Source organism: Eutrigla gurnardus (genome assembly GCF_963514095.1).
Source record: "Eutrigla gurnardus genome assembly, chromosome: 8".
Taxonomy (NCBI): domain Eukaryota; kingdom Metazoa; phylum Chordata; class Actinopteri; order Perciformes; family Triglidae; genus Eutrigla; species Eutrigla gurnardus.
The window spans coordinates 18,602,220-18,629,176 of NC_139922.1; the positions used below are offsets into that span (position 1 = coordinate 18,602,220).

Sequence of the window (26,957 nt, forward strand, 5' to 3'; positions counted from 1 at the left end):
CGTTGGAACTAACAATCAAAGGGACAATGATTCACCGGTGAACATGTTTACATTTCGGGGTTTCCCAGGAGAGAGTGTGATAAAGGTGGTAACTGAATCCGCTCGCACGCCGACGCATCCTGTTAACGATGACCTACACAGGAGCCTCATGAAATATGTACCACTGGTTGTGTGAAATGGCATCTCTTCCATTTTTTCCCTAATGATTCGTGATTTACTCCACAAAAGTGTGTTATGGGTGAGGGTGGCCTTTCTGCCTTCCTGAGTATGTTTTGAATGCAGGACGTTTCTTATGGTATAGATTATTTCAGTGACATTTCTCTAATTGGCTGACAGAACACAATTAGCAGCTTTCTGTGTATCGAGAGTAAGCCGTGTGATGTGGTAACGCGATGAACCATGAGCTGCTGATGTCATGAAGCCCTCCTGTTTATATTCACATCACAGGTGATGCCGGCTGCTTTGTTTAGTGGTAAATAGTACACAAGAACAAAAGAGGGGAGGGGGAGGGGTGGTCCTCTATGTTAAAGTTCTTACAAAGGGTTTGCTGTAAGGACATCTTGTCTGTGTCCAGGCAGGGCTCCCGGTGGAGCCAAGCTGAAGCAGGCCTGGTCGGTCGGGGCCAGAGGCAGAGGCGTGGGCAGAGGCAGCCGGATCCCGGCCCTGGCACCCCGGGCCGGAGGACATACGCCAGGCAAGCACTAAAGGGGTCCCAAGGGTGGAACCAGCAAACATCGCTGTAGTAACTCCACCCCAACTCCCATATTCCTGGTCCTACGTTCACGCATTTCAGCACTTTTGGAAAAGAATAGCCCTGCGTTATCAGCATATGTGCAAACATTACAGCACGGTGTTGACTTAGTAACTCTAGTTTCTCTTCCTGTCGTGATCAGTGACAAAGAAGCGACAGATGGACTCACAAACGTTAGATCCGTTGTCTCTTTTGTTTTTCATGTCCAGCCTGTGGCGTCACACACCTGCCGCGCTCGTTAACATGTGTGCCCCGTTTGCTGATATCTCCTTACAGGATATCTCGCTTTTGAGGCTCTTTTTTATTTATTCATAGCGCTCACCCATTCGCCATGGATGTGGATGTTACGACTTAAAGGATTTTTTCACAAGTTTTTTTAACAGATGAGAGATGTTTTTTTTTTTTAAATGGTCAAATATAACTTGACTTTAAGTCCCTAATGACATGGTCTCATTACAACACTTCCAAACGCCACACCCTCACTTTGCTGTGCAGACTTTCTCTTATAAATGTGTTGTCGCCGAGCCCAAGCTGAGATAACCCTGATGACATCACTATGACATAAACGGGTCCATTTTATTAGACTTGAGAAAGCTGCTAAACCGTTCTAAACAAACAGCTATAATTTTTGATTTTGAAATCGTAAAAATTGGCAATTTTTACATAAAAAAAAGTGTGTTTCAAATTAGATTTAGACCACAAACTCTTGAGTCAAATCCAGGCTAGAAATTAAACAAATGTGAGTGACCCATTCCCATGGATAACCAATGTAATACCAATAAATATGTAACGATCTTTTACATTTTTCTTTTCATTTCTTGTGTTAAACGAATGATATCTAAGGAATGAAGTAGCACTTTGCCAAAGGGATGCTGAATATTCAGTACAGTATGAACTTAATTTATTTTCCTGCCGAATGCCTACTGACAATCTGGAGTAGATAGCACAGCGTTTATATACTCCATTAGTCCAATGAGAGAGATGGAGTAGACCTTTGACCCCCACAGACAGTTTGAAAGACTTGAAACAACTCATTTTAACCATAAACTCTGAGTTTAAGAACTCTGACAATATTGTGCAAGACTTATTGTGCATGCTATCATTTTACTACTTCGGTTGAACTGCAGTGTTATGACGACGTTGATTGTAATCTATTGGTGATTCATCAAGAACTACAACAGAAACATCAGTAAAACAGTCTGAGGTGTTTTTTAAATATTTAGTCAAGTAAATTCTCTTATTAATGTGTGTGAAAACACTAAGTGTTTTTGATGTATAAGAGAGTGTATTTGGTTTGAACTGCCCCATCCATCACGTTGGCTTTAATGAACTTGGGTGCTGAGGACGATTGCAACAGTGGATTTGGTGTTTTTATGCATAGTAATCAGTATTTTCTGATATGAACAATAATGGGCTCAAATGGCTATTTTTCTCCTGCAAAAAGTATCTGTATTTGTTTAAATAAAGCTACACCAAGCTGAACATTGCAGAAGTGGTTTCACTCGACAAAAGGTTCCCAATGATGTGCTGTCCTCCGGCTGTCCACGTGTCTTTATGAATCAAATGCTGCAACAATCATTGTATTTACAAAGCTGAAGAGAGCTCCATTTTTATTAACATCATCTTACAGAAGTCTACAGTGTTGCAGCCCTTTAGCGTCTTTGGTTTTCGGCCTGCTTCTGCAAAATCGCACACACGTGAATTTATACTTCAAAACAACATATTAACTTAAAACAATCAAACCGTTTGATTTTGTACAATTTCCCCAGCCTTCATGAAGAATCACTCGACCACGAATGCAGTTGCTGTGAGTCCAAATAGTTCCTGAAATCAGAATAATAAAATCAAGCGCCTCTCTGCAGCAACATTGGATCTCGGGTAGATGATGAAGATGTGATGAAAGTTCAGACTTGTGTGGTAGTGGTTTCACAAAATGGAAGATCAAAGTAGCAGCCGTCTGGTGGAGAGGAAACCCAACCTGCTCACAAGATCTCTCAACCTTTTGACACGGAATTTAAATAACAATTCTGGATGTGCCATATAGAATCCATCAGTGATAATGAAATGTTAAAAAAAAAAAAAACACTGTTTTCATGGGAAAATATGTATTTATTTGTTTTGATCAGAGTTTTCCCTCCTTCAGCTACAGGACTCGGTAGATTCAGTATCGATCATGTATGTATCCAGTTCAGTCATTGTCTTATGTACATTGAGAATCATATGTACACTCTCTGAGCGCAGGTCAGTTCCTGGTCGTGCACCACGCTCCACATCCTCAGCAGCTCCTGCGCGCTCAGCTTGTGCACCACGATGAGGCCTTTGTAAAAGCACGGCTCGCTGTTCATGGGGCTCACCTTGCGCCGGGTGATGCCGAAGGTCCTGAAGCCCGGGTGCATCCCCGGGGCCAAGTTAAGCTTCTGCAGGCACATCCCCAAAAACACGTCGTCGATCGGGTACAACTCCAGGTCCTCCGAGACCACGAAAAGCCTCCTGGCCAGCTGCGAGGACATCAGAAACCCCCCGCCCCCTACGTAAGGGGGGTACGGCTTGTCGTACAGCTCTTTGGGGATGTAGTATTTGCTCTGTCGGTTTCGGATGGGGATCGCCTTGGAGATGGTGTCCCCCACGAACAAGTCGGCGTCCTCGCGCGCCTCCACTTTGAAGCCGATGAGCTGCAGCAGGTTGCGCGTGTTGACGAACACGTCGTCGTCTCCTTTGAAGATGAAGCGCACGCCGGCGCAGTAGATGTCGAACCACTTGAGGAAGTTGACCTCCTTCAGGGTCAGGTTGAAGAAGGTGTCCATGAAGTCCCACTGGAGGATGTCCCCGTAGATCAGGTCCTCGTACTCGATCAGTTTCTGGAGGTTCTTGGTGTCTTTGCCCGTCGTCGGGCTCCCCAGCAGAAACAACGTTTTGATTTTCTTCCCATCCACGGTGCGCTCCTTGCCCCAGGTTTTGCGCACCGCCTCGCGCCGGTCGTGCTGCTCGATAACGGACTTGACCACCATGAGGAGGTGCGCCTCTCCGTCCGCGCACTTCTCCGGGTGGTTGATGAGCATGGGGAAGTACCTGCAGTGTCTGTGCAGGACGAACTGGTGAAACCTCGGGTCCAAGCGCCGGAACCAGTCCTGCGTCTTCACCGACGCGTTCGCGCTGCAGTTGAGGACCTGCGCGTCCCAGGACGCCGGGGTCCCGTTGGAGAGCCGCTGCGCGTCCAATCCGTTACTAGGCACCATCGGAGAGTCTGAGCTCCCCAAACTGTTTTTCGCGACCCCCTTCTTGAGTGAAAAACACTCCGAGCCGCACCATTCGGCGTCCCTCGCGTGCTTGACTCCCACTCCGTCCTTCTCTGTCAACTTCAGCTTGTGGATCATGAGAAAAGAGGCAAAGACGAGGGACAGACTCAGCAGGGGTTTCAGCAGACCGACCCGCTTCCTCCGGGGAAAGTGATCCATGGCTCTCACTGCGGCGCCCAGAGACCCTCGGATGCTGAACCCTTTGCCTTCATAGTGTGTCACGACTGTGCGCCCGAGTGGAGTCCATCACCGCCGTCCCTGATCACTTGGACACCAGAGGTTGCGTCCTGGGCTACGTGAGAGCGTGAACACCGAAGTGGCCCCGGGGCCCCTTTTGCCCATGACGGCGCTCACTGGAGTCACACATCGCCTCTAGGTGCGGGGGAATGATGCGGGATACACAACATGCACTCAGTCCCTCTGTCTCAGACTGACTGCTGACCTGCTGCAGGATACACCCACCCTCCCAAATGTCTACTCCCCTTATTGACCCGCACTGATCTGGAACCAGCGGGTTTCCCATTTCTCTCACACGCACACCAGGTGTCTCCCTATAGGTCCATCTATTGCTTTTAAATAATATTAGGATACAATAAATGTTTAGAATAAATGAATATACATTTACGCACATCCACAGAAAATGTTTTAAGTAATACTGTTATTATCATTTTTTTTTTAAATACATGCCGACCAAAAATGTATTTGTCAAATATAAGGGGTCACTTAATGTGGCCACTTATTTGTGGAGAAAAAATATAATTAGCCTAAAATATGTGCTTTCATTTTTATTATGTTTAAAGATACCAAAGAAAACATGAAAGAAAAAAACAAACCCAAACACGTTCCACTGTATACAAAGCACAATTTGATTCGTACAAGTTGGCGTCAATATCCCCTTATTCATTTTATAAGCCATTCTCCCACCTTATTTGTTTTATTTTTAGGTTTAATTTAAGCCACATACAGTAGAATTTGAAGTCAAAATCTCGAATAATATATAACATCATCCCTCGACAGCACTAGCATCTTCTGCATGTATCGGATGACCGTGTGAGGGTGAATTAGAAATAATTTAGCACCCTCTTGTGGACATTTAATTGAATAACATGTTTGCATTTTGTTTCCGCTTTCCTCCCTTTCGGTCACCTCAGATGACCCAGTTCAACCAAACCTCAAATTTAAGATCACTATAATGACATTCTTATTTATTTCGTCAAGTCATCATTACAATAGGGCGTATACGCAGCTTTATAAATGTCAAAAATAATTAATCTAAATGTTGCAGTAAAATATTGAAATTATGAATGATGAAATAGGCTTACACAGTTTGACATTTAGCCTATTTATTATTTAGTTATTTATATAAATATTATTTTAATGGCCAGGGCTAAAAGCAGTTTGTGGACAAGCTGACATACTTGACACTGCAGGAATGAACTAACACCAGAAGGTGGCAGAAATGCAACATTAAGAACGCAAGCTGCCGTTAAAACCCAAAGAAGAAGAAGAAGAAGAAGAAAATGACAACAGTTTTTTTTAAGACGCCACATTTCACACACACACGCACGCACGCACGCACACGCACAGTTGTTTGTAGCTAATCAAAGCCAGTCGGGTTGAAGAAGAAGAAGAAGAAGAAGAAGAAGAAGAAGAAGAAGAAAAATAAATAAATAATAACAAAGTAGAAACGTTAGCCTACTATCGGAGAAACTGGGCGACAGAAGCAGTACGCCGACAAATGGTGCACACGGTTGGCATTAAGGTAAGCTAACGTCAGTAGTAGATTCGTTACTGCTAACTGCTCTTAGCCACCATGCTAGCCTCGTTAGCTTGTAAGTTAGCTGATAGGAGATTTTAAGTTATTAGACGCTTCTTAGCTTGTTTTGTATCTTCCAAGTCAGTGTCATTGTGACCACAGACGCCGTTGAAGTAGATCTCGTGTGTTAACTGTTAACGTAACTGTTATTTACCAACAGTGCGCATTGGATTTAATCTTCGAAAGTGTAGTTGTGTTACTGGACCAGTTGTGTTGTCTTAACAGTTACTGTTAGTTACTATGGGAACCATTTTATTTAGTTAACTCTAATTCGGCACTACTTTGACATGGCTACACGGTGCAAACGTAACGTTAGCAGACTACAGGTCAGAGTTTACTGTTGGTCGTGGCTCATGACAGCGTTTAGGGAGGAGGAGGAGGAGGAGGAGGAGACGGGGGCCTTGTTGGGGTGTCAAACTGCTCAGGGGACTGTGTACAGAGTCTGGATGGCTTTAAAAAATGTCTACGCTTTTTTCCCTTCCTTTTCTCCTTTAACATCGTGTAATCCACAACATGACTATGTCTATGTATGTCTTGTCTGCTGAAAAATACCCCACAGCTATGTATTACAAGTAATATTTACATAATCAGACAGAATAAAGACAAGTGCTTTAAAAAAAAACAACCAAAAAATAAATTTAAATTTAAAAAAACATTTCCGGGGGAAAAAAACACCAAAGATTCAAGTGTCCAGTCACATCTTCCCCTGAGTTTGTGTTTCCTGGGTGCATTACTTTAGCATCGAGCTGACTGAAACCTAGCATAACATCGTTAATATGCTCAACTCCAACACAATGGCAGTGATTATCGGAGGCAGCCATCTCACATAGACCATCCCAGCTTCATCTGTTAGCTGGAATGCACCTGTTGCTGTAAAATACTTCCAACGTCTTGATCTTATTTTTTAAAGCTGGCTCACGTAAACTGAATTGAACCCACTCTTTGTCTAAGGCTTTGTTTTGGAAAGTTACTTGGCTTGTGATGTCATTAAAACTCTGGAAGCCTTATGCATTTCAGCTTAATAGTCTCTCTGCGGATTGAATCTTTTCAGATGCCTGGCCGACTTAACAGCTTGAAGCCCAGAAAGAAGAAGAGCAGCTCCAGAAAGGTTTGTGTGAAACTGTATCAAGGAGAGAACGGCCTGTATAAAGAGTACGTAAAGACAGCAGCAGTTATGTTGTGCTATTTCTGACCCAGTCTTAAGTCACATGATGTCTTTCATGGAACAACTTACCATGTTTGTTTAGCCTAAACTGGATAGTAATGATGGTGAGACTTTAACAAGTCCATCCGAGAACTGCATGTGACACAAACGTTAAGCTCGCTGGTCAGTATGACTTAACATCATCCTAACCCTGGTCTTTAACTTTGTCTCAGGCTTCTACCACAAGGAGGAGATGTATGAAGAGTCCAAAGACGCAGCCAGCATCACAGAGCAGCTCAGTAATGGGTGGTTACAGTAATGCCGATGGTCCTCTTGAGACACTCTCACACATCAGCTGTGAATGCCACCAGTCTGCAGGCAGGAGGAGATGCTCTGCATCGCCGACGCTCGACGGACAGGAGGGCAAAGAAAACGAGCTGAGGACGAGGTTTGATTTGGACAGCTGCAGCATGAGCGGCGTGTGGGACAAACGGGAGTCCGAGGACATGGAGTGTGAAGAAACCAGCAAAAACATCTTCCCAGATGACGACAGTAATCAGATTCTACCTGTGGAGCAGTTCTTTGGAAACTTGGATGGTGTACAGGTGAGGCGTTTGGGTTAAGCTCCGTGATACTAAGCTGAATGCTGCTCCGCTGCTTTCGAGTTAATGTGATTGTTGTTTATGTGATTATTATGAAAAATGAATTACAAAGATTCCCTTTTTTGTTTGTTTATACTTCAGGACTTCCCTCAGAGATCATATGCGATCTCTGGACCTGTTGACAGAGAGCACAGAAGACGACATTACTACGCTCCAGAGGACAGCGACGAAGAGGAGGCGGGCCTTAGCAGTATGCAGCGAGCCGACAGAGGCGACACTTAGTGGATAAGCAGCTGCACCGATGACTGTGCTGGACTCAAAGTCATGACTGCGGAAGCACATAAAACGCTCAGCACTTACGAAAAAGCAGCCAAATTTAAGTACTATTCCGATACAAAGCGTGCGTGACATCGCTCTAGAGTGGTGATGAAGTGGCCGACTGTGATGCGAGTATGGGGGTCTGGATCTGCTGCTAGTCTACCGTCCCTCATCATGTGGGTGTAGGTGCTTTAAACCTGCTTCCGATACCCCGCCACGTGCTGAAGAGATTCATCACGACTCAAAGTCCAGCATCACAGTACGGGTTCAGGTTTACCACTGGCATTTATGACTATAGTTTGAAAGCAAGTTCTTGGTGGTAAACTTGTACAGTTGTTGACTTGACAAGGACCGTCCAAATGCACAAAAATTGTTGCCAAATAGTTTTCAATCTGTAACATGCTCATGTCTTATTTAATGTTATGCTTTTTTTAAAACAAAGCTACAGGACTGGGATTTATACAGCCACCTGTGGAGAGCATATTCCATAGTGTCTGTTTTATTATTTATTTGCTGAATTTATGATCACACCACCCACAGTCCAGTCACCTTTGGGCTTTCCTGGAAGGTGTGTCGGCACGGCACTTTATTCCGAAAAATCTGGCTACATAAAAACACTGCTTCATAATTTGAGTGCAAAGTTGCAGTTTGAGATTAGCCTCGGAGATGCCAAAACAGTTATAGTTTAAAACGACACTTGAACACTTTATAGATTTGGGAGGAAAAAAAATCTCCCAAATTCCAAGTTGTATAAATGTGGTGAGGAGGGGGGAACATGCGACAAAGAACAGTGCCATATTCAGCTTTTAATATCACAAATTCAGTTTAACATGATTGTCATTGTTCACTAAGTGTCTACTATTCCTTGTGAACACATCTGTGTGCCCGATTCTTTGGCAGCTGCTTATCATATTGTACAACACATCTGTAGCATTACATATACATAAATAGATATATATCATTGCAGCTAATAATTTCCCTGAGGTTCCTGTTAGGGTTACATTTGCAAAAATGACAACATTCTATATGAAAATGTATTTAAAAAAAAAACAAAAAACTGAAATCTGTTGAGGTTTCGGCTCATAAATAAACTTAAGAGACCTCAAACTAAATGTAATCTAGTCAACTACCTTTGAGGTTAACAGTAATTGCACTAGTGCTATTCACTCCTATGCAACTTTATGACTGAGTGAATGGCACATTGTAATCAATTCACACATTTATAGCACCGTGCCAACAAATGGAAAAAAAACAAACAATAAATGTTTTTCATGATTTCAAGGTTTAAGTGTAATCGCTTTTGTCTAACAATGCACTGCCTGTCTTATAGCTCCGCAGGCTTCACTGGTTCAGATCGCAGAATATGATAAATACATTTTGTTTTTAAAAATCAAGCGAGGTATACACTGAATTTATCAGTGTAAATACATTATATAATCACAGTTGGTACAAATGAAAACAAAACATAAAAAAATATTCACACCAGGCGCCTCTTCCTCCCTGTGACCCTCGGTTTTGCTTTGTTTGCGTTGCCGTCTTGTTTCGTAAAGACCTCCTTGGTGTCACACTGCAGGTCGTGAGCTCCTTTCTTGTGGCACACGATGTGGACCAGCTTCAGGTTTTCCCTGGTGAACAGCAGGCGGTAGAAGTAGTTCAAGTTGACGTCGGTGCTCTTGTGATTCTGCAGCGCTTCCAGCAGGGTGGGGATGATCGTCCTCTTCTTTTCTATTCTGGACACCGGACGTAGAAGAAATGTGTTAGGATAGTTCTTCAATCTGCAGGTTCTCGTTCCAATAAATGTCACTGCGAGCTGGTGCAGAACGCTTTTCTGGCACCTCTTAAAGATTTTGGCTTTACTAAGTTTTTGCATGACTCTAAATGCAGACTATTCTGTCACATGGAGGATATGTGCCACATCTTCTAACTATATTTTTTTTAGTTAAAGAGCCCAACCTGTGGTCCAGATTCCATGTGCTGAAGATGATCCTGCTCTCTCGGCTGCCGTAGGGGTTGATGGAGTGGAGATTCTGGCACGCTTCCTGCTCAAACGATCCCTGAGGAGGCAACAGAGAAGATGAGGCGTTAACGCGGTGCACAAGCGGGTGCAGCTTTTGCAAAATGTTTTGTAAGTTGTGAGGCAAGTGTCACAGGAATTTATAGACATGCAGCAAATGTGGAGGAGGTTTAAGTCCTGGAACACCTGGCAGGTAAACCATCCTTCCGGAGTGCAGAGGCGGTTTGGCTGCTTTTCAGTCCTGTCAAAGTAACAGCCGTTGTGCTTTGCCGTCTTCAGCATCTGTGCCAGGCTTTCGGATGCTTTCAGAAACTCGGTCCTGACTTTAGCCTTCTGTATGGTTTTGGTGGCAGCGTCGACCTGAGAACGGAGCCAAACTTTTACATATCACGCCAGACACCCTTTTAGACAAATTCACAGAATAAGGAGATTCACCTCCTTCATGTAGCCTCGTATCCTGCTCTCACAGTTGAACTTCATGTATGCGGATTTGGTCTTGAATCGAGTATTAACACCTGAAATGAAATCGCCACTTAACAAATAAACTGAACTGCAGATGAATCTGGAGTCACGTTGAGTTTAGTGAAAGATTTTGCGTTTCTGCCAAATAATTGCAATGTCTAATTTTAGGGAAAAAAATGGTTGGACACAGCCTTCACTGTGGGCTTCAGGAGTTACTGGATCATCCACCATCAGTTCCAGTGGACCACACTGGCTGCTTCTACTAAAAAATACCTTGTTTTAACAGGAGAAGGATGTCCTTTAAAGTGTGTGTGTGTGTGTATAACATAATGAGAATGTGTCCTTTTGTTGCTGTTGTAGCAGTAATATGTTGCCGTACCAATCCCTAAACCACACGGCTCAAGTGTGGATGGCCAGAGGCCCCATTGGACTCGGTACCTTTGAACCAGTCCTCGTCCTCCTCTCTCCTCTCCAGCTCAGGTCTGTCCTCCAGGTTGAGCAGCAGGTCGGTCAAGATTTTACGCCGCTTAGGAGAGTGCTCATCATTGAGGAGCCCTTTCGCCACTTCAATGAGGCCACTGGCGTGCTGGTCCGTGCTCAGCAGCCGACCGATGTCACACACAACTGGAAATGGAACCACTGGGAGTTATAGGGATCAGAAATCCTCCCGCCTCTAAATGTACAGTAGAACACGTGCGCGCGTTTGGAGTCGAGTCATGTGCCTTGATTCTTGTTTTAAAGTGGTGTCGGAGGATGATCGGCCTTACCTCCGCTCCACGTCTGACCTCTGCAGAGGAGAACAAGTTCAGTGTTGTCCTGCAGAGTTGGGAAGAATTCCTCCGTCACTTCCGTCCCGTCCGCATACAAGCAAACGCGTGCACCAGAAGGTGGCAGCTGGAAATGACATAGTTATACAACAATAAGAGTAATAATGCATTATTTAGGACCAAATTAAGACTTTTTTTAACTAACGTGCAGGGAATAATTCTGAGCAAAAATGTATTTATTTAAATGTATATTATACTGTAAGTTCCACAGTGTTCAAAAGGGATGCCCACTACCTCTCGCTCATTGTCTTCCACTATTATTGAGGCCTGGGCTTCTATATACACATGAAAAAATTTTAATAGAATCTGAAACCATAGCAGAATTCGGTGAGATGCATTGTTTGTTTTGGATGAATCGTCGCCTTACATCACAGAGCTATCTCTGACGGAGTGTTCAGATGAAATGCATACATTTATCTTGTGTATCTGGTGCTGGAGGGCACGCGGCGTCTGCTTATCTGCCCTTCTGTGAATGAAGATGAACTGTTATGGCTGCTATCTCTGAAAGACACTCGATCCTGTTCCACTTTACCACATTACAACGATTTACTACAGAAACGTGCCTTCTTCCATTAAATGATGCGCTACCTGTCGGGCTGTCGGCGTCTCTCTTGTGAAACTAACTTTGACCCAGAGTTTGAGGAGTCCCCTTATCTCCCTCTCGGTGAAGATGACCCCTGGTCTGGATAAGTTCACCTATAGTGAAACTAATATGTCCGCAGCACCCTCAACCAGTCAAACTGCTATATCAGCTGTGTGTTTACTAGCAGTGTTTACCTTTTCTAGAACCGGTTCTACAGCTGTGTAATAAAAACACAAAAGAAGAAAACGCACGAGCTCACCTGTAATAACTGGCAGCCTTTTTTAAGCAACTCCTTCACATCTTTTGCCGCGACTCCGTACTTTCTGTTTCCATTACAACTCCTAATTTTCACAGGTTTATTCTTCCCGAAGAGTCCAAACATCCCACTACACTACTACTACTACTACTACTACTCCTTCTTTTTCTTCTTTTTGTTTTCTTCTTCTTCTTCTTCTTCTTCTTCTTCTTCTTCTTCTTCTTCTTCTTCTTCTTCTTCAGTGGTCAGCGGTGAGCGGCGGTGTGCTGCTGCCCTCTAGTGGTTCTCTCCGTTCTTTCTACAGTACTTTCTACTCATTGTGCCGGCAATGTTGTGTTATTAGACATACATAAAACAATTTATTCATTATGTGTGTTATCATGAAACATCAATGTGTAAGCAATATGGATGTTGGAAGCTACAATTGTATTCACATTAGAGGTATAGAGTGTCAGGATATGACAATACTCAAAGTACTCAAGGGAAATAAAATATAAATAATATTTTTTTTAATATTCATGGAATAATTCATGGTCTTATACTTAATATGGTAATGAAACTGTGGATGTAGACGTGTACATCCGTACAGACCGAAACTGTAGACCTGTATAGCACGAGTGAACATTACCATAGCAACTGATGCAGCGCGATGGGACATACCAAATGAAAGGTTTAGAGCATAAAAGGAGGATATTGTGAAATTCTTCTTAGATGTTCAGTTTGGAGATAAAACAAATTGTTGCTTTAAAATAGAACTTACATGTCAAATCCTCACTATTTGCCTTATTTTTTCATTCGCATATACTTCTGAGGAGTAATTGTTTTTACTTGTGTAACCCCTGCGCACGGAGTGGTAGAATCCAATTTCAATATGGCGGCCGCGGGTTTGAAAATATAATACGGGTGGAAAAGATTACGTTCATATCAACAACTCGGTTAACGCTACGCTTTAAATGTTCACAGCGTCATTGTTATGTTGCTGTTAACTGCATAATATGGTGAAGACGGAAGAAGACACCTCGACAATGGCGGACGGCTGGAGAGAAGTGTTTGAAAGGAGCCGGTTGGTTCCTCCGCCTAGCCAGACAGCGCGCCTGGCCGTTGAAATGCACTTCACCGAGTCCCACGGCTTCCAGCTCAGCCTTAGCCGGTTCACTGCTGCTCACCTCCCGCAGGTGAATGCTCACTTGTACCTAGCTAACATCAAATGCTCGCTAGCGACGAAGCTACGCTACGTGGGTGTTCAACGCCTCTGAATTATGTGTAGTTTTTCATGTGTGGAGTACATAAATGCCCAGATACCATATGAAGAAAGAGAAAGAAAACTACCAACACTGTTTAATCATTAAAAGTGACATTGCATTTTTATCAATTACGTTGACCACTACAAAATCCCAGTGTAAGCTATGTATCCTCTTGTAAATTCAGTTCAGAGATCATTCATTTAACCACACTGCAGTTAATCTTGACCCATAATTGTCTCATGGAAATAAATTATGCTGCATTAGATGTTTGCATGATAAAGGGGTTTGGATCTTGTATAAAGATCTTGATTGAATGGATGTTTGCCGAGAAGTTCGATAAGCAATGTTAAATTGTAAGATTTCAAGGTTGTTTTTCAAACATGTAACTCTTTAAGGGCCAGGATAACCGGTGACGTTTCTCATGTGTGTGTGTCTTTTTCTCTATTTACTCAGGAGATGTCAGAGGAGGAACAAGATGTGGCCTACCAGTTGCGAGTGACCCTTTTTGATAGAAACCACCAGCACTTCTTTGGAAAAACATGGAAGAGCCTGCCCCAGAGGATGAGAAACAACAAGATCTCCTTCGACGAGGTAGCTCCACTGTCACAAGAAAGGCCCAGACAGCTGCAGATGACTGTCCTGGGTTTTCTAGTCTCCATTTTAAACTCCTCGTGTTGTTTGGATTAGCAGCGGATTGAGGATTATATAGGGAATAACTGCCTTGATTGCCAATAAGTGACTCCAGTTGTATTCAACAAGTCCCAATTTAAGAGTACCGTCATGAAGAAGAGCACTTTTTTATGTTGGCATTGAAATAACTAAAACTCCTGATTTCAGATGTATTCCTCTATTACCTTCAATAGTCATGACTAAATAAGCAAGGATAACGTTTTGACAAAGCCGAAGTTCAGAAATATTATATCCATTAGTATTATTCATTTTGAGTTTAATACTCCCAAGCTCATTTTATAAGGACTGTGTGTGTCTGGTCCAATCAGATTTAGTTGACGCTAATCTGTCAACATAAACAAACAACTCTGGTAGAAATGGATGATATGTATATAATCTTCTATTATGATAAATTATTTTATTTTACAATATCAATCTACGACATGACACTACGTTTACATGAATTCGGTGATGGATAAAGTAACCCGACGGGAATTATTTTTTTATTTTTTTGTCCAAGCCAGATAATTAAATACCTAAAAAATATAGGTAATTCCAAATTTAGGTTACTCTAAATATTTCTGCACTGATTTGCTAAATTGCCTGCAATGACCGAATATGCCCCGACACATTAAAGGAGAGCTATCACAGTTTTTTAAATGGTATGACAAAACCTTTCACAGTGGCAAATTTATGTCGTCTCACAGTATAAATCATCATGTCGCCTGACCCTAAACCGTACAACTGCAATATTATTCAAATTAGAGCTGGACCGATAAATCAAGCCCGTATTAGCTTGTGCAGATATATCGGTATCTGAGTCGATGCTGTGTGATGAGTGAAAAAGATTAGGTTCGGGGTCAAATGTTTTTTTTCAACTGTATATAATAACGTCTCCATTTCCAAACACGAGTGTTTCTATCATAGTGGTGAGGAAGGCTGGTGCGCTCGGAGCCGTTGTGCTTGACATTCCATACCTGTCATTTTTACAATGACCCGGTAAAACCATGAAAGCATCTTGTTCTCACCTTGTAATCGTGAAATGCTGGCAGACTCCCGTTATGGAGGCTTTGCTGTGTTTTGATATTTCAACACAGCCCTTTCAGCTTTCAAACTCCCACTGAACAGATGTGAACAAAAAGATTTGATTGATTTGCAGTCAGCATGTACCGGTCACAAGAATTCAACATCCAACGGTTTCCTTTAAGGTACTCGCGGATGCAACTAATTAGCTCTCTGCTCATCCACACAAGAGAACACACTTCTGTCACTGTCGTATAGGCTTAACGTTCACAAATCGACAGGTTTCGGCAGCCCCGCTAACAACCAGCGGCAGTTTGTTAGCTGCAGACACATAAAACCTGTGAGAAGCCCAGTGAATTCCAAATGGACCATTTGGCTTAACTGTATCCTTCAATCCCCGTAAACCTCCTAGCTAAGTTGTGTGGAGCCTTTCACCATGTAGGGTTACACTGCAGCACAGTGAGGCAGGCAGCCAAGCATCCCATTGTTACAATTTGTTCATTTTACGGACATCAGTTTTACGGACCGTCCTTCTGCCTTCTGCATTCTCACTGCTGTGTGGATAACGGCCAGTCCTCAGTAGTAGACTGACTTCTACAACCAGGTTAAAGAAAGTTATGGAAAGTTGCTTTTTCTCTGCTGACAACTGAGCTGGGCCTGTTCACAGTTCCTCCTGTCATCATCCATGTTAGTGTTAGTGTATGCTGATTGTCTGACTGTTTGTAAGCCGCATTATTATGATAAAAAGGAAAGGTCAGCCCTTTTATGGTTTGGAGGTAAATTTGGTGCAATTACGTGTACTTATTGTTGTATTTATTTGAAGTTGTATTATCAAAAACAACAACAATTATGATAAATTAATATTGTATTTGTGTGTTACTGGTGTGTTATCTTGGTAATCTCTGCGGGTCTATATGAATGAAGTTGGCCTGCGGTTTTAGTCAAATGTTGGGTCTGAGTCTCACTTTGTTGCACTTTCATTCCTTTACTTTTCCCAATCATTGTTCTTTCAGTCGTTTCTCCACTGTAATCATCATTAGACAAAGGGAACAAAGAAACATTTTTTTTTAATGTCAAACTGTGTGATGTAGGCTACTCTTTGAAAGATGTGCTTTGATGATGAAATTTCCAATTGCTTCTTGAAAATACTAAAGAGAATGTCGTGGCCATGGAAGACAAAATAGAACAGACTGATAAAATATGCCACAAATCAGATTATCTTCACGGTAGCCCTTCAACTTGAAAGGGCCTCTTTTGTTTCGCTCGGCACCCTCCGGTTTGTCACATCCCTGCAGTTGGTGGCTTTTTTCCTTGCAAAGTGGGTAAAGTTAAAGTTGACGGCTTCAAACAACCCTTTACTTGTCACTTTTCTAGTCTGATGTGATTAGATGAGATTTAACGTGGCAAACCTAGGGCACGACAAAAAGGAAAGACGTGTGTTTAAGCCAAACATGCACAGCATTTGAGAATGTGATAGAACTTTGAGAACCCTTGTGCATTTTACTGACTATGTTACATTTCCCTTATATATTGTGAAAGCAGTGAGATATGAAAGCGTCAATATAAAGTGCTTTAAAGTGACCAACAGTGGGGAGACATTTAATGACATTTAAAACTTTAGACACAGACTTTTTGAGGTGGATCATTCGGTGACTCCTTTACTTTTTAGGTAATGAATTGACAACACTTAACTGCAACATCTTGCTGGGAATTATTATATTATATACATCACATTGGAAGCAATCTTTTTAAAGTGGAAAGGGAGGAAGAATGAGGGAACAAGCAAGACTTTACTGCCTCATTTTCATGCACGCAAATTCACTTCATTTTGTAGCCAGCTTTAATCCAGGCATTTTGGGGGGATTTGCCCTTCGGTTAAAGAGAAGAAAGATTGCCGTAGCGAAAATTGGTCCCTTCTGTTATCTGACCCCCTTCTAAGGTGAAAGGCAGAAGCCAGGGTCAAACTGCATCCCCGCTTATGGCAGGTATTTGGCGTCTTCTTGCTTAAGACTCATAAAGTTCGATTCTCTAAGATGCAGTCCAACTACAGTGGCGGAAGATTTTGTGTGAAAGGCTCAGTGTTTACTATCTCTTCTGCATCATTATGCCATTTTTGAGAAGATGTCTGGGGAACAGCTGGTTGTCATGTGTGTCTCTTTCAATCAAACACCCGAAGGACTCTGAAGGTCCTCGTTGGAGGGCACTCGCCCACCGTTTTCCTCCTCTGCAGCCTCCGATGCTGAAGTTGTCCGATCTGCTTACAGTGCCAGTTGTTGTACAAGGTGCTTTGAGAAACTAGTGTTAATGCAAAGGATCCTGTGAGCTGGAATTGGCTGAAAATGCAGTGTTGCATAAGTTTTTTTTTTTTTTTACAGAGGCACCAGTGAGTCAGAGTTATTGCACATTCTGATTTCCAGTTTTATCACCATCTGTTTTCTCCCCCTCTCCTCGGCTTGATGTCCTTTTGATCGAACAATCTCTCACAGTGTATGGCCTTACTTTGATCCACCATAATAGTCATAGCCTGTATTAAAAAAAACCCTTGGTATCCCAATAAGTGTCCAAATCCCATTATCCGTCCAGGGTAATAATATAAACCACATCATATCCTATCAGGATGATAAAGTGGGGCTGGCCCTTTCTGTGTCGCGTCGCGAGAGCTGCACCGGCTTTTTTTATTGGATTTGGCCCGATGCACTCGCATTCATGCTGGTGTTTATGAGTGGCAAATTGCTGTTTGATATCTAAATAATGTCAGAGGGGGGATCCTCTCCTCAGTTACAGGCACAATGTAAAAAATTGCAAGGCCCCCACCTCCCCCCAGTCAGCCATGATGGATTGCTTTTAATATCGAGAGAAAAGCAAATATGCACAGTGATTAAAGAGAGGAAGAGGGAGCTCTTCTAGATACTATTTTCTTGCTTTGTCTCTTCGTTTCTCTCTTCCCCAGCAGAGGCAAGACGTCTCGACGATGAAGACATCTGTTGCATCTTTGTGCCACTTTAAGTGTTGTTCTTGAGTTGTCACGTCTGACCATAAATCTTTTATTTTAAAAAGTAGAGTGCACATTTGGGGACAGCTTGAGTTCTTTGGTACACTACTTCTTTGGTTTTGTAAGCTGCTTTAAATTCACACTGAAATTGAGGCCTTTTGCTTCTATTTAGAACCGTCCAACGCATGAAGGGAAATTGAGGTTATTGTTAATTTCCTTTGATTGGATTCAGATACTGAGGAAGGAACAATGCCCTTCTGTGATGTCATGGGCTTCTGTCTGTGTTGTTGCATGCGGATATTTGAAAAAATATATTGATTAAGCAAAATCAATCTACTGCCTGTGGAATAATGTTCCTTTTTTTTGTCTTTTTGACATCTTAAAAAAAAAAAAAAATCCAATCCAGTCCTAAATCACCCAGAACACTTGCACTTTCTCACCAGTTCCTGGTTTTCTCACATCATGACTCAGATTGTTTGACAACAGTTGGGATATTTTCGACGAGGCAGCGCTCCTTTGCTACGCTCTGTCTGAGGCGGTGAAAGCTGTGGCAGTAGAGGGCAATGTTGTGCTACACACCGCACACACCCGAGTAGTTAATAGACTGGAGGAGACAGAGAGAAATGTGCATCTTTCTGCATCGACTCTGGCTGTGATCACTCCATTTGAAATCGCTGCCTTCACAGGGAGCCAGCGGTTTCTCCTCATATGTGCAACGTTATCAGGCCGACAGAAGGGCTTGGGAGGAAAGGCCAAGCTTTGCTTGTTGTCCGTGCAACCCCTGTTTTTCTAGTTCTCCAAATGCTGTCTGGCATGATGTAGGTAGCACGGCACGGAATAAAGTGGGAGTAACACACACACACACACACACACACACACAAACACACACATTTTATTCCCCCACATTTTATTTTTTTGACCCTTCTCCTAACCTTAGCCACATGTCTACACCTAACATTTATGCTAACCCTCTAACCTCGACCACAATGCGATGAAAAGGCGACCACACGCACCCACATCGCATGCCTTCAAAGCACCGAAATGCCGAAGAAGACACGGCTTCACCGATGGGAAAACATAAGAAACATCAGTCATGCGATTCCTCCGCCTTTTGTTTCCTGAATAGTTGTTCTCTAAAGAGCAAACTGCTTTCAAAGTGAAACAATCCCATATGGTTCAAACTTGCTCTGAATACGTGGCAGTTCCTCGCATTCATCCCGTGAAGCGCACGGTTCTCCTTAAAGTGTACAATATGTTGCCAAATTAAAGCTGTCAGTGCTGTAACGAAGCTACAGTTCAAGCCTTGGCCCCTCCCACTTTTTGGCTTGCTTTCTAAAAAGAGACACCAGGAAGCTGGAGAATAACTTCTCTTCAGATGCTGGTGTCTTTATTGTTGTGTGCCGTAATCACAGTGTTTGCATGTCAACTCTTCATTCAACTCCACAAGAAATGAATAAACTATAAGAAGAAATTCTGTTCCTCCCCATTAATACCTTTTTAGACATTTCAGGCTTAATACAAGCACACTGACTGAAAGGGTTGATTGATTCAATGTGTCACATTCCATTTGGCTGGTTTAAGGATGATGCTGCTTCTCCGTTTGTCCACTAAATCAGGGGTCGGCAACCTTTTTGATGTGAAGTACCATTTGTAACTTTTTTATTCTTTTTACATCGAGTTGAATAATGACACCTCATCAAGAAGATTTTTGATAGGCAATCATACTTCTTTAAATGAAAGAGGGACATTATCTGGGAGCAATTACGAGTTATCTATTATGCATGCTAAGCACAAGTAATCCCATTAAACAATGAATTGCTACAGTATGAAATCACGTTAGGAAAATGTACAACATCTCTGTACCCACACCCACGCAGGTGTTTATTTTAACGCTTTCATCCTTCTTATTTGCATGTTTGAGATTGTTGCAATCACATCAACTCCAGCAAATCCGACCCGACGGCCACCTGAGCAGAAGTACAATGAGTCAAGTACAGTGAATACAAATGTGTCAATGCGCTGAGTGATGTTCATTCTTGGAATTAGTAGTTTGAGGAAACAATCCTATAACTCAAGGGCCACTTGACTCCATATCTGTTGTTCGGAAAGAACCCTGTTTTATGGGAGTAAAAACAGACTTTAAAGAGACAGCAGGGCTGCTGATTAGAGATGCAGCCATAGGTCTGGTGTGTTTGTATACTGTGTACTGTGTGGGTGGTGTTTGCTCTAATGGTGCAATTAACACCTTTTATTTCCAGTGCATTGCTTACACTTGTAGCCTATGGGTTCTCCAACCTGTTGCTGTAGATTTACATAACTGCCTTAAAGTTGCTGTGGGGAACTTTTAACTGGTTATGAAACACTCCCGATGTAACACTGTTGCCTGTATACGACCTCCAGCCAGGACTCGGTCTACGACTAGCTGCAGAGAGACCCAGATCTGGCCCAGATCCTGCAGTTGGAGGTCTGGCGGCAGGTGGAGAGCACCAAGCTCGGCAACCGTGGCTCCTCCCCCAGCTAGGAGCAACCACCACCGTGACAAATATGTTGGTAGATTTAGATTTTATACAAAGAACATATTGAAAAAGTAGAAACTGTATGTTATCAGTGTTACTCTTAAAGGATAAGGCTGTAAATATTGCATGTTTTTCTTACAACTGACAGCAGATTTTACCCGTATACGTTTTTTTGGCTGTGTATCAAATTTTAAAGCTAATTACTCTGTGCCATAGAGCTCCATTGTTGTTTTAAACACATCAATGAGCCACACTGTTTATACGGGGTAATGCATTCTTTAATTACCATGAACTTGAGCGCTGTAGTTTATTTTTGGAAGTCAAAGTATCTGGAGACGGACTAAAACATTTACGGTTTTGGTCTTTTCATGAGATTGGTTGACAAGGAGGAAAATTGCAAAAATAACCTTTTAACATACTGCTCACATTGGCCCAAAGGAGTCCTCCTTTGAACCGCTTTCAGCTAAGGTAAATGGCCAGCAATAAAACCAAGATCCTATATTGAGTCTTGTTATGCCCTGCCTTCTATTTTCTTTTTTACAAGGCATGGCACTTCCCACAGTAAATGTAGCGAGCCCATGAAACCCTTTTGTGTGAAAAGCCATATGATTGATGGACAAAGGAGCTGCTACAGCAGCATAGGCCGGCCTTCAGCTTACCTCAGGGCTTAATTCCTTCTCCCAACTGGCATGCTACACTAAGAGATATACACTTCAATTATACATGGGGGTGGTGGGGGCGCAGACTCTGCTGCCTTGCCCAAGAACTGATCAATATTTCAGCAACAAGGGGACCAAAACATCTAGCGGAGCAGCTGCTGCTTAACAGCTTTACACACTGGAGTGGCACACGCTGTAATACACAGCTATATACTGTAGGTGTGTACGTGGGACCGAGGGAATTCAAGGGGCCACATCGCGCTACTGCCAATGTGACTGGGGAGAGATGAGAGCCTTGAGGAGGGGTTAGGGGTGTGTGTGTGTGTGTGTGTGTGTGTGTGTGTGTGTGTGTGTGTGTGTGTGTGTGTGTGTGTGTGTGTGTGTGTGTGTGTGTGTGTGTGTGTGTGTGTGTGTGTGTGTGTGTGTGAGAGAGACTTATTTCTGCTCTATGTGTGTGTGTGTGTGTGTGTGTGTGAGAGACTTATTTCTGCTCTCTGTGTGTGTGTGTGTGTGTGTGTGTGTGTGTGTGTGTGTGTGTGTGTGTGTGTGTGAGAGAGACACTTATTTCTGCTCTATGTGTGTGTGTGTGTGTGTGTGTGTGTGAGACTTATTTCTGCTCTATGTGTGTGTGTGTGGTCCGTATTGACTTGATTCTTATTCGACTCTTGTGCCATCCTTAACTCTTTCCATCTCTCCCTCTTTCCCCTCCCCACATGCAAAGACACACACACACACACACACACACACACACACACACACACACACACACACACACACACACACACACACACACACACACACAGAATAACCTTCTCCCCATAAGTCTGCTATCAGCTCCTCCAGGGATCTGCCTGTGTGTCGGGTTCAGAAGGAAGGGGAAACACTGAGACGGAGAGAGAAAGAAAGAAAGACTCTTCTTGCACGTTTTTCTTCCAGCCTCTGACGTGTCAATATCAGCTCCCGTTGATATAGAATAGCTTTTTGGAATCCGTTGTCTGGCAGTGTTCTACCAATCCTTCCCATCACCTGTAGTACATTTCCTGCGATCCTCCCTTGTTGTGATGCATCTCGAGCACTTGCAGTCGGCACCCGCGGTTTAGTGTGCGAGACATTTCAGACAGGATTTACAAAATGTCAGGAGACCAAAACGTGGGTGACAAACTTAAGACTTTACCCAGCAAGTGTGGAGATCTGTCGTTGGCAAAGCTGGGGATGCTGTAGAATACAGATTCTTTTGGATTCGGTTGGAGTCAGAGAACAAGGCAGTGAAACACCAGAGGCACTCAAGCTATAAATGAGGAACAGGGACTCGGGGAAAAGGTTATGGGAGTTGTGCTGATTAGAAGGTTTTCATTGTGTGCAGGTGTGTATTATGGAAATTGGAGTCAGTGTTGATGCTGACAGTTGGTTTGGACTAAAGCAAGCTATAAGAAAACGTCAGAACTACTGCACTGCTACTGTTCTTTCATCTTGCCAATTTCTCATCTGTCTCTAGACCAGTCTTGGCTACGATTCAGGGCATATAACCTCCCAGGACACATGTAACTCAATCAGCATCCCCTCTGCCTTCAGGACCTTCGCCAGTTTTCAACTTCATCTGTTATAGCCGAGTCAGTTTGGAGCCATTATCCATGATTGTCAGTATCTGTCTTCCTCAGATAAGAGAAAGAGTGCCTGTTTCTTTCTGGTATCAACATTGTTGTTGTTGTTTTCAGACAAATGTCATTTGGAGTCAAATACACAATTTGAACATTTGCCTCGCTCTCTGTTTTGTCTGTGTTTTGTCCAAAGCTGTCCCTTTTGGACAACGATGTCCTAGATTAGCATGCCATTGGTATGGATAGTCTTTAAAGAATGTTACTTGTAGATCGTGGTGACCCTCGGCCACACCAACATTTTTTTCCAGCACTATACTGTGCAAAACTCCCATGACCCATGTTGATGTTGCAAAAAACGAGATTGTCATATTTTCATCTTTAATAACTGTAAAAGTCAGATCAGCATGAAATTAGCTGGACATTTGTGCACTTCAGACGATGAACTACTTCCATTTTTTCCACACATTGACTCATTGCTTTCCTCTTGTGCTCTCCATCAACATTGTGCACCGAGTAATTCTTTCCCACTAATCTCTGCCATCAATCATGCCACTTAACCAATAGACAAGCTCTTAGAGTTGTAGTCCATTTTCCTTCATGGTAAGTCAGGAATTGGTTTTGCTCCGACACAATTTAAGTCTCACAACACAAACAATCTTCTCCTCTTTTTTACCTTGACTTGTTTTTAATGTTGCTGCTTGGCTTGACATTTAGAGGAGTAGAATCATGAGCTACAAAACCACAGAACGTCTCATGATTCTATGATTTTTACCAGAGCAAAGGCTCGAAAGGTAAATTAAACGCACGGGAGTGTGTGGCGTTGACATGTTATTGCTGCTGCTGTAGGGTAGCAAGATGGTCAGCCCTGATAGTAGCCAGAGATCTGTGCTGCGAGACGGCAGACATAGAGCCAGTGAAGCAAGAGACTTCATCCAGAATCTGTGGTGATTACAGATAAGGAACGTTGTTCTGTGCTTAACATTTAGCCCTGCACCTGCGATCCAAACTGAAATGATGTTTGGCGTATGTGTTACAAATTGCAAAGATGAAAAGAAAAGAAAAAGACTGAAGTGTGTGCTGGAAAAACTAGTAAGCAGACCAGTCCTCCCTCCATATTCAATGAAGGTGTTTTATTGTCTGTGGATACAGTATTGAAAAGATTTAGAAAAGGATCAATAATAATATCCCAACAATGTCACACTTCAAATGAACGCTGGTAGATTTAAATCATGAACTATCAGAGCAAAACATAAGTAAGTCAAATTAGGAATCTGACATTTGATGGCAGCTTTTGCTTCTTGACAGTTTTGAGTTCTTGGTGCTATGGAGAAATTTTGCTTGGGCATCCTCATCTACAATGACAATGAAAGGTTGGCCACCATTAAATAACTTCAATAGCTGATTAAAATTGTCTTTAGTCTAAAATAACCTCAGATGGAGATTTATAAAAAATGAGAATTTCTGGTCGATGAAGTGCATCACTGTCTCCCTCATTCCTTGGATGACTTTTTTCTTTTTTTTCCTACTTCACTACTACACCTCAGGGGACACATTCATTGCAGTCCTATCTTTTTTCCTCACACCAATCACTCAGGCGATAGAGAGGAACACCTTTTGTGCCTTCAAAATTCTCAATCAGCTCCATTACACCGCTTCCTTCACCTGTCATGCTTCACGTCTTTGCAAGCTGGCTCATCCACTTTTACATCTCCTTCCCTGCAGAACGGCCCTCCTTATACAGTACATAAAGGTTCAGGAGTGTATTATGCCAGTGGTTATATGTAGGTATCATTTTCACAACTTCCAAATTTACCTCAACTATTCAGCAAGAGATAAAACTGCAGCCTGGTTTGCTCCGTTCTTCAATATACACTGCTCAAAAAAATCAAGGGGAACAGCATAACACCAAGGCAAGGCACTTCAGGGATATCAATCTGTCCATTTAGTATAAGAACAAGTGGTTGTGAGACATTTTCACCTGCTTTGGTGCAAATGACAGTGACAACACATGCAATGGAGAGGAAAAAGCAGGGAATGGTTTTGGATGTGGGGGCCAGTATCCTCCTCCTTCTTCCTTCCTGATTCTACTCTAGTTACGAGTTCTGCTCGTGTCCTTGTCGCTACTTGTAGCATGAAGTGGTACCTGCAGCCCAATCAGGTTGCACAGGTGGTCCTGCTCCTCCAGGATCCACATGCATACGTGTGGTCACAAGAAGCTGTGCTGCCTCCCAGCACAGTCTCAAGGCCATGGAGGAGATACCAGGAGACCATACAGGACCATAGCAGGGGATCAACCTAGCAGCAGGACTGGTATCTGGTCCTTTTGGGGGAACACTATTAGGAGCACTGCCAGAGCCCTACAAAATGACCTCAAGCAGGCTACCGACTCATCAGGAGCAGCCCACGCTGTTGGGAGTGCATGCAGGCACGTAGGGGTCATACACAATACTGAGTCACATTATGAGCTGCCAAGATGAAATAGAGGGAATTCGGGTAGCTTTTCCACAGGCCCCTTTCATATCAGGTCCAAAATGTTGGACCTTTGAGGGCCTCTTGTTGAAACTCGTCCCATCTGCCCCAGCTTTGATCCAGTGACACTATTGGTCATATATGGAAGCCCGGAGCCTCGATCTCTGTTATTTTTTTCTGCCTCTCTATCATCCACACGCCCATCTCTCATCTCTCCTATGCTGGTGACAGCCACAGAATTTAACACAGAGCGGATTTGTGATGCTGATACCCGCTGGTTCTGTGCCTGTCAAATGACTTACTGTATCTCGCTCTCTCTCTAGTTCCCCTCCAACTCAAAACACTGGCTTTGCTGCCAAAACGAGTATCAGAGTGTTACAGTCAAGAATCTTCCTGAGTGCATGTGCCTGCTTAGCTTCGTAGCACCTCATGAGCTGAGCATTTGATTTCAATAATAATAATAATAATAATAATAATAATAATAGGAATATATACGTTACATAGTACTCAAAGTCTTTTTACAGTTAAAGTACCGTTAAAATGGAAACAAATCGTCAATAGACAAAATAAACAGCAGTCGTCACACATTAAAGGCAGATCTAAAAAGGTGGGTTTTATGTAGTGTTTTAAATGTGCACAGATCGGTTCAGTCTCTGATGTGTGGTGGTGGAGGGCTTTGTGAGTTAGGAGGAGGATTTGAAGGGGATGCATTGTGGAACAGGGAGCCAGGGGAGGTTCTGTAGGATGGGGAACAACAACAACAACAAAGTCCCATCCAGTGTGAAGGCCATAGGTAGACAGTAGTACATATGGGGAAGCTCTTAAAGCCTGTGCATAGGCGTGCTTTTGTTCAATGCTGTATGAGGCTAAAGCATTTATTCATCTTGGACACACGTGCACACACATTCACGTGTCATATGCTTAACATGTGAATAGCGAAGGCATGAAAACATGTGGAGATGGCCTGTTAATCCAAGTCCCAGGTAGCTAACACTATTGGCAATAGTCTATTGCTCCCATCCTCCCAGCCAGCTTGTTGGCCAAATGGAAAGGCCCAGTTTGCTTTTCTTTGAGGAAGCCACCAGGGGTCAAACAACCGGGCCCTGTCAATTACACCCCAGTTGCTCTGGACCTCTATGCAAAAACCAATGCTGATTTGCAGCCTCTTTGTTTGGTGCAATGCCATGTGATTCCCTCTTCATTGCTTGCCCAGTTGCCCACAAGTCAGGCATTGAATGACCACCTCGAGGGGGCCGGAAGAATTAGCCTCCGCTTTTACAGCCTGATCGCACTATGAGAGCTTCATAATTGCTTGCTTAGCTCCAACAGCCACTAATAGGACTCTGTGAAGCTATTACACAGGTTTCTGTTAAAATGTTCATGTACATATTACAAATCATTGGATTTATAATGTAAGATTAATTGCTCTCTCTCTCTCTTCCTCTCTCTTGCTATGCTGATAGAATTTGTTCAAAAAGGTTCCCACACAACATGTTTTTTGTCTCGAGGGCACCATAAAAATTCATTTCTTACCTGCTGCACCGGTTTACTATTATCTAAAATGATTCAAGGCAGCACCACCATCACAATCTCCTCCCTTTATCTGTCTCACTCTATAGTTTCTGCTGTAGCTTTACATCTCTCACCAGCTCCCTCACACTTTCATTCGCCTCTTTTCTACCACACTTAAGTTGTCCGTCAGCCACAAATACGCCCAG

At 43.0% G+C, this 26,957-nt stretch overlaps 5 protein-coding genes across 9 annotated transcripts in view; 3 read left to right on the forward strand and 2 right to left on the reverse strand.

The window, feature by feature from the left end:
• The window catches only part of cep104 (centrosomal protein 104), a 35,055-nt gene extending 34,035 nt beyond the window's left edge, over positions 1-1,020 (forward strand). The window contains exon 22 of the mRNA XM_084014640.1: positions 575-1,020. Within this exon, the coding sequence (XP_083870766.1) occupies positions 575-705 (131 nt within the window). The 3' untranslated portion in view covers positions 706-1,020. The remainder of the gene's footprint in view (positions 1-574) is intronic.
• A 121-nt stretch (positions 1,021-1,141) lies between these two features.
• b3gnt7l (UDP-GlcNAc:betaGal beta-1,3-N-acetylglucosaminyltransferase 7, like) lies at positions 1,142-4,473 on the reverse strand. The gene has a single exon (XM_084014641.1). The coding sequence runs from the start codon at positions 4,204-4,206 to the stop codon at positions 2,968-2,970; it is 1,239 nt and encodes a 412-aa protein (XP_083870767.1). The 5' UTR covers positions 4,207-4,473; the 3' UTR covers positions 1,142-2,967.
• Positions 4,474-5,608: 1,135 nt separating this feature from the next.
• Positions 5,609-9,208, forward strand: cUnh1orf174 (chromosome Un C1orf174 homolog). Its single transcript, XM_084015735.1, has 4 exons — positions 5,609-5,809; positions 6,915-6,971; positions 7,241-7,612; positions 7,751-9,208. The coding sequence occupies exons 1-4, from the start codon at positions 5,786-5,788 to the stop codon at positions 7,889-7,891; spliced, it is 594 nt and encodes a 197-aa protein (XP_083871861.1). The 5' UTR covers positions 5,609-5,785; the 3' UTR covers positions 7,892-9,208.
• A 142-nt stretch (positions 9,209-9,350) lies between these two features.
• Positions 9,351-12,275, reverse strand: dffb (DNA fragmentation factor, beta polypeptide (caspase-activated DNase)). 3 transcript variants are annotated; one of them, XM_084015733.1, is made up of 7 exons: positions 12,073-12,275; positions 11,171-11,297; positions 10,842-11,027; positions 10,377-10,456; positions 10,128-10,301; positions 9,881-9,981; positions 9,351-9,652 (listed from the first exon to the last, which is right to left on the reverse strand). In XM_084015733.1, exons 1-7 carry the CDS (start codon positions 12,193-12,195, stop codon positions 9,490-9,492), a joined length of 954 nt encoding a protein of 317 aa, XP_083871859.1. In that variant the 5' UTR covers positions 12,196-12,275; the 3' UTR covers positions 9,351-9,489. The 3 variants fall into 3 exon arrangements, with proteins under 3 accessions (XP_083871859.1, XP_083871858.1, XP_083871857.1); XM_084015732.1 differs by having other exon boundaries at positions 9,351-9,657; XM_084015731.1 differs by having other exon boundaries at positions 9,881-10,301.
• Positions 12,276-12,943: 668 nt separating this feature from the next.
• Positions 12,944-26,957, forward strand: part of nphp4 (nephronophthisis 4) — a 129,694-nt gene continuing 115,680 nt past the window's right edge. For 2 of the 3 annotated variants that reach the window (XM_084014468.1, XM_084014470.1), the window contains exons 1-2: positions 12,944-13,244; positions 13,767-13,904. In XM_084014468.1, coding sequence (XP_083870594.1) covers positions 13,065-13,244; positions 13,767-13,904 — 318 coding nt within the window. In that variant the 5' untranslated portion in view covers positions 12,944-13,064. The remainder of the gene's footprint in view (positions 13,245-13,766; positions 13,905-26,957) is intronic. The other variant, XM_084014469.1, reaches the window with a different exon arrangement.

Excerpts from the sequence above, each read along its gene's own strand:
- dffb (XM_084015731.1), bottom strand. The coding sequence starts at position 12,195 with ATGTTTGGACTCTTCGGGAAGAATAAACCTGTGAAAATTAGGAGTTGT. Across the intron at positions 11,028-11,170 it reads AGGTCAGACGTGGAGCGGAG|TTGTGTGTGACATCGGTCGG; the intron begins GTAAGGCCGATC and ends TTCCATTTCCAG. Across the intron at positions 10,457-10,841 it reads GGACGAGGACTGGTTCAAAG|GTGTTAATACTCGATTCAAG; the intron begins GTACCGAGTCCA and ends ATTTCATTTCAG.
- b3gnt7l (XM_084014641.1), bottom strand. The coding sequence starts at position 4,206 with ATGGATCACTTTCCCCGGAGGAAGCGGGTCGGTCTGCTGAAACCCCTG.
- cUnh1orf174 (XM_084015735.1), top strand. The coding sequence starts at position 5,786 with ATGGTGCACACGGTTGGCATTAAG. Across the intron at positions 6,972-7,240 it reads AGAAGAGCAGCTCCAGAAAG|GCTTCTACCACAAGGAGGAG; the intron begins GTTTGTGTGAAA and ends ACTTTGTCTCAG. Across the intron at positions 7,613-7,750 it reads GAAACTTGGATGGTGTACAG|GACTTCCCTCAGAGATCATA; the intron begins GTGAGGCGTTTG and ends TTTATACTTCAG.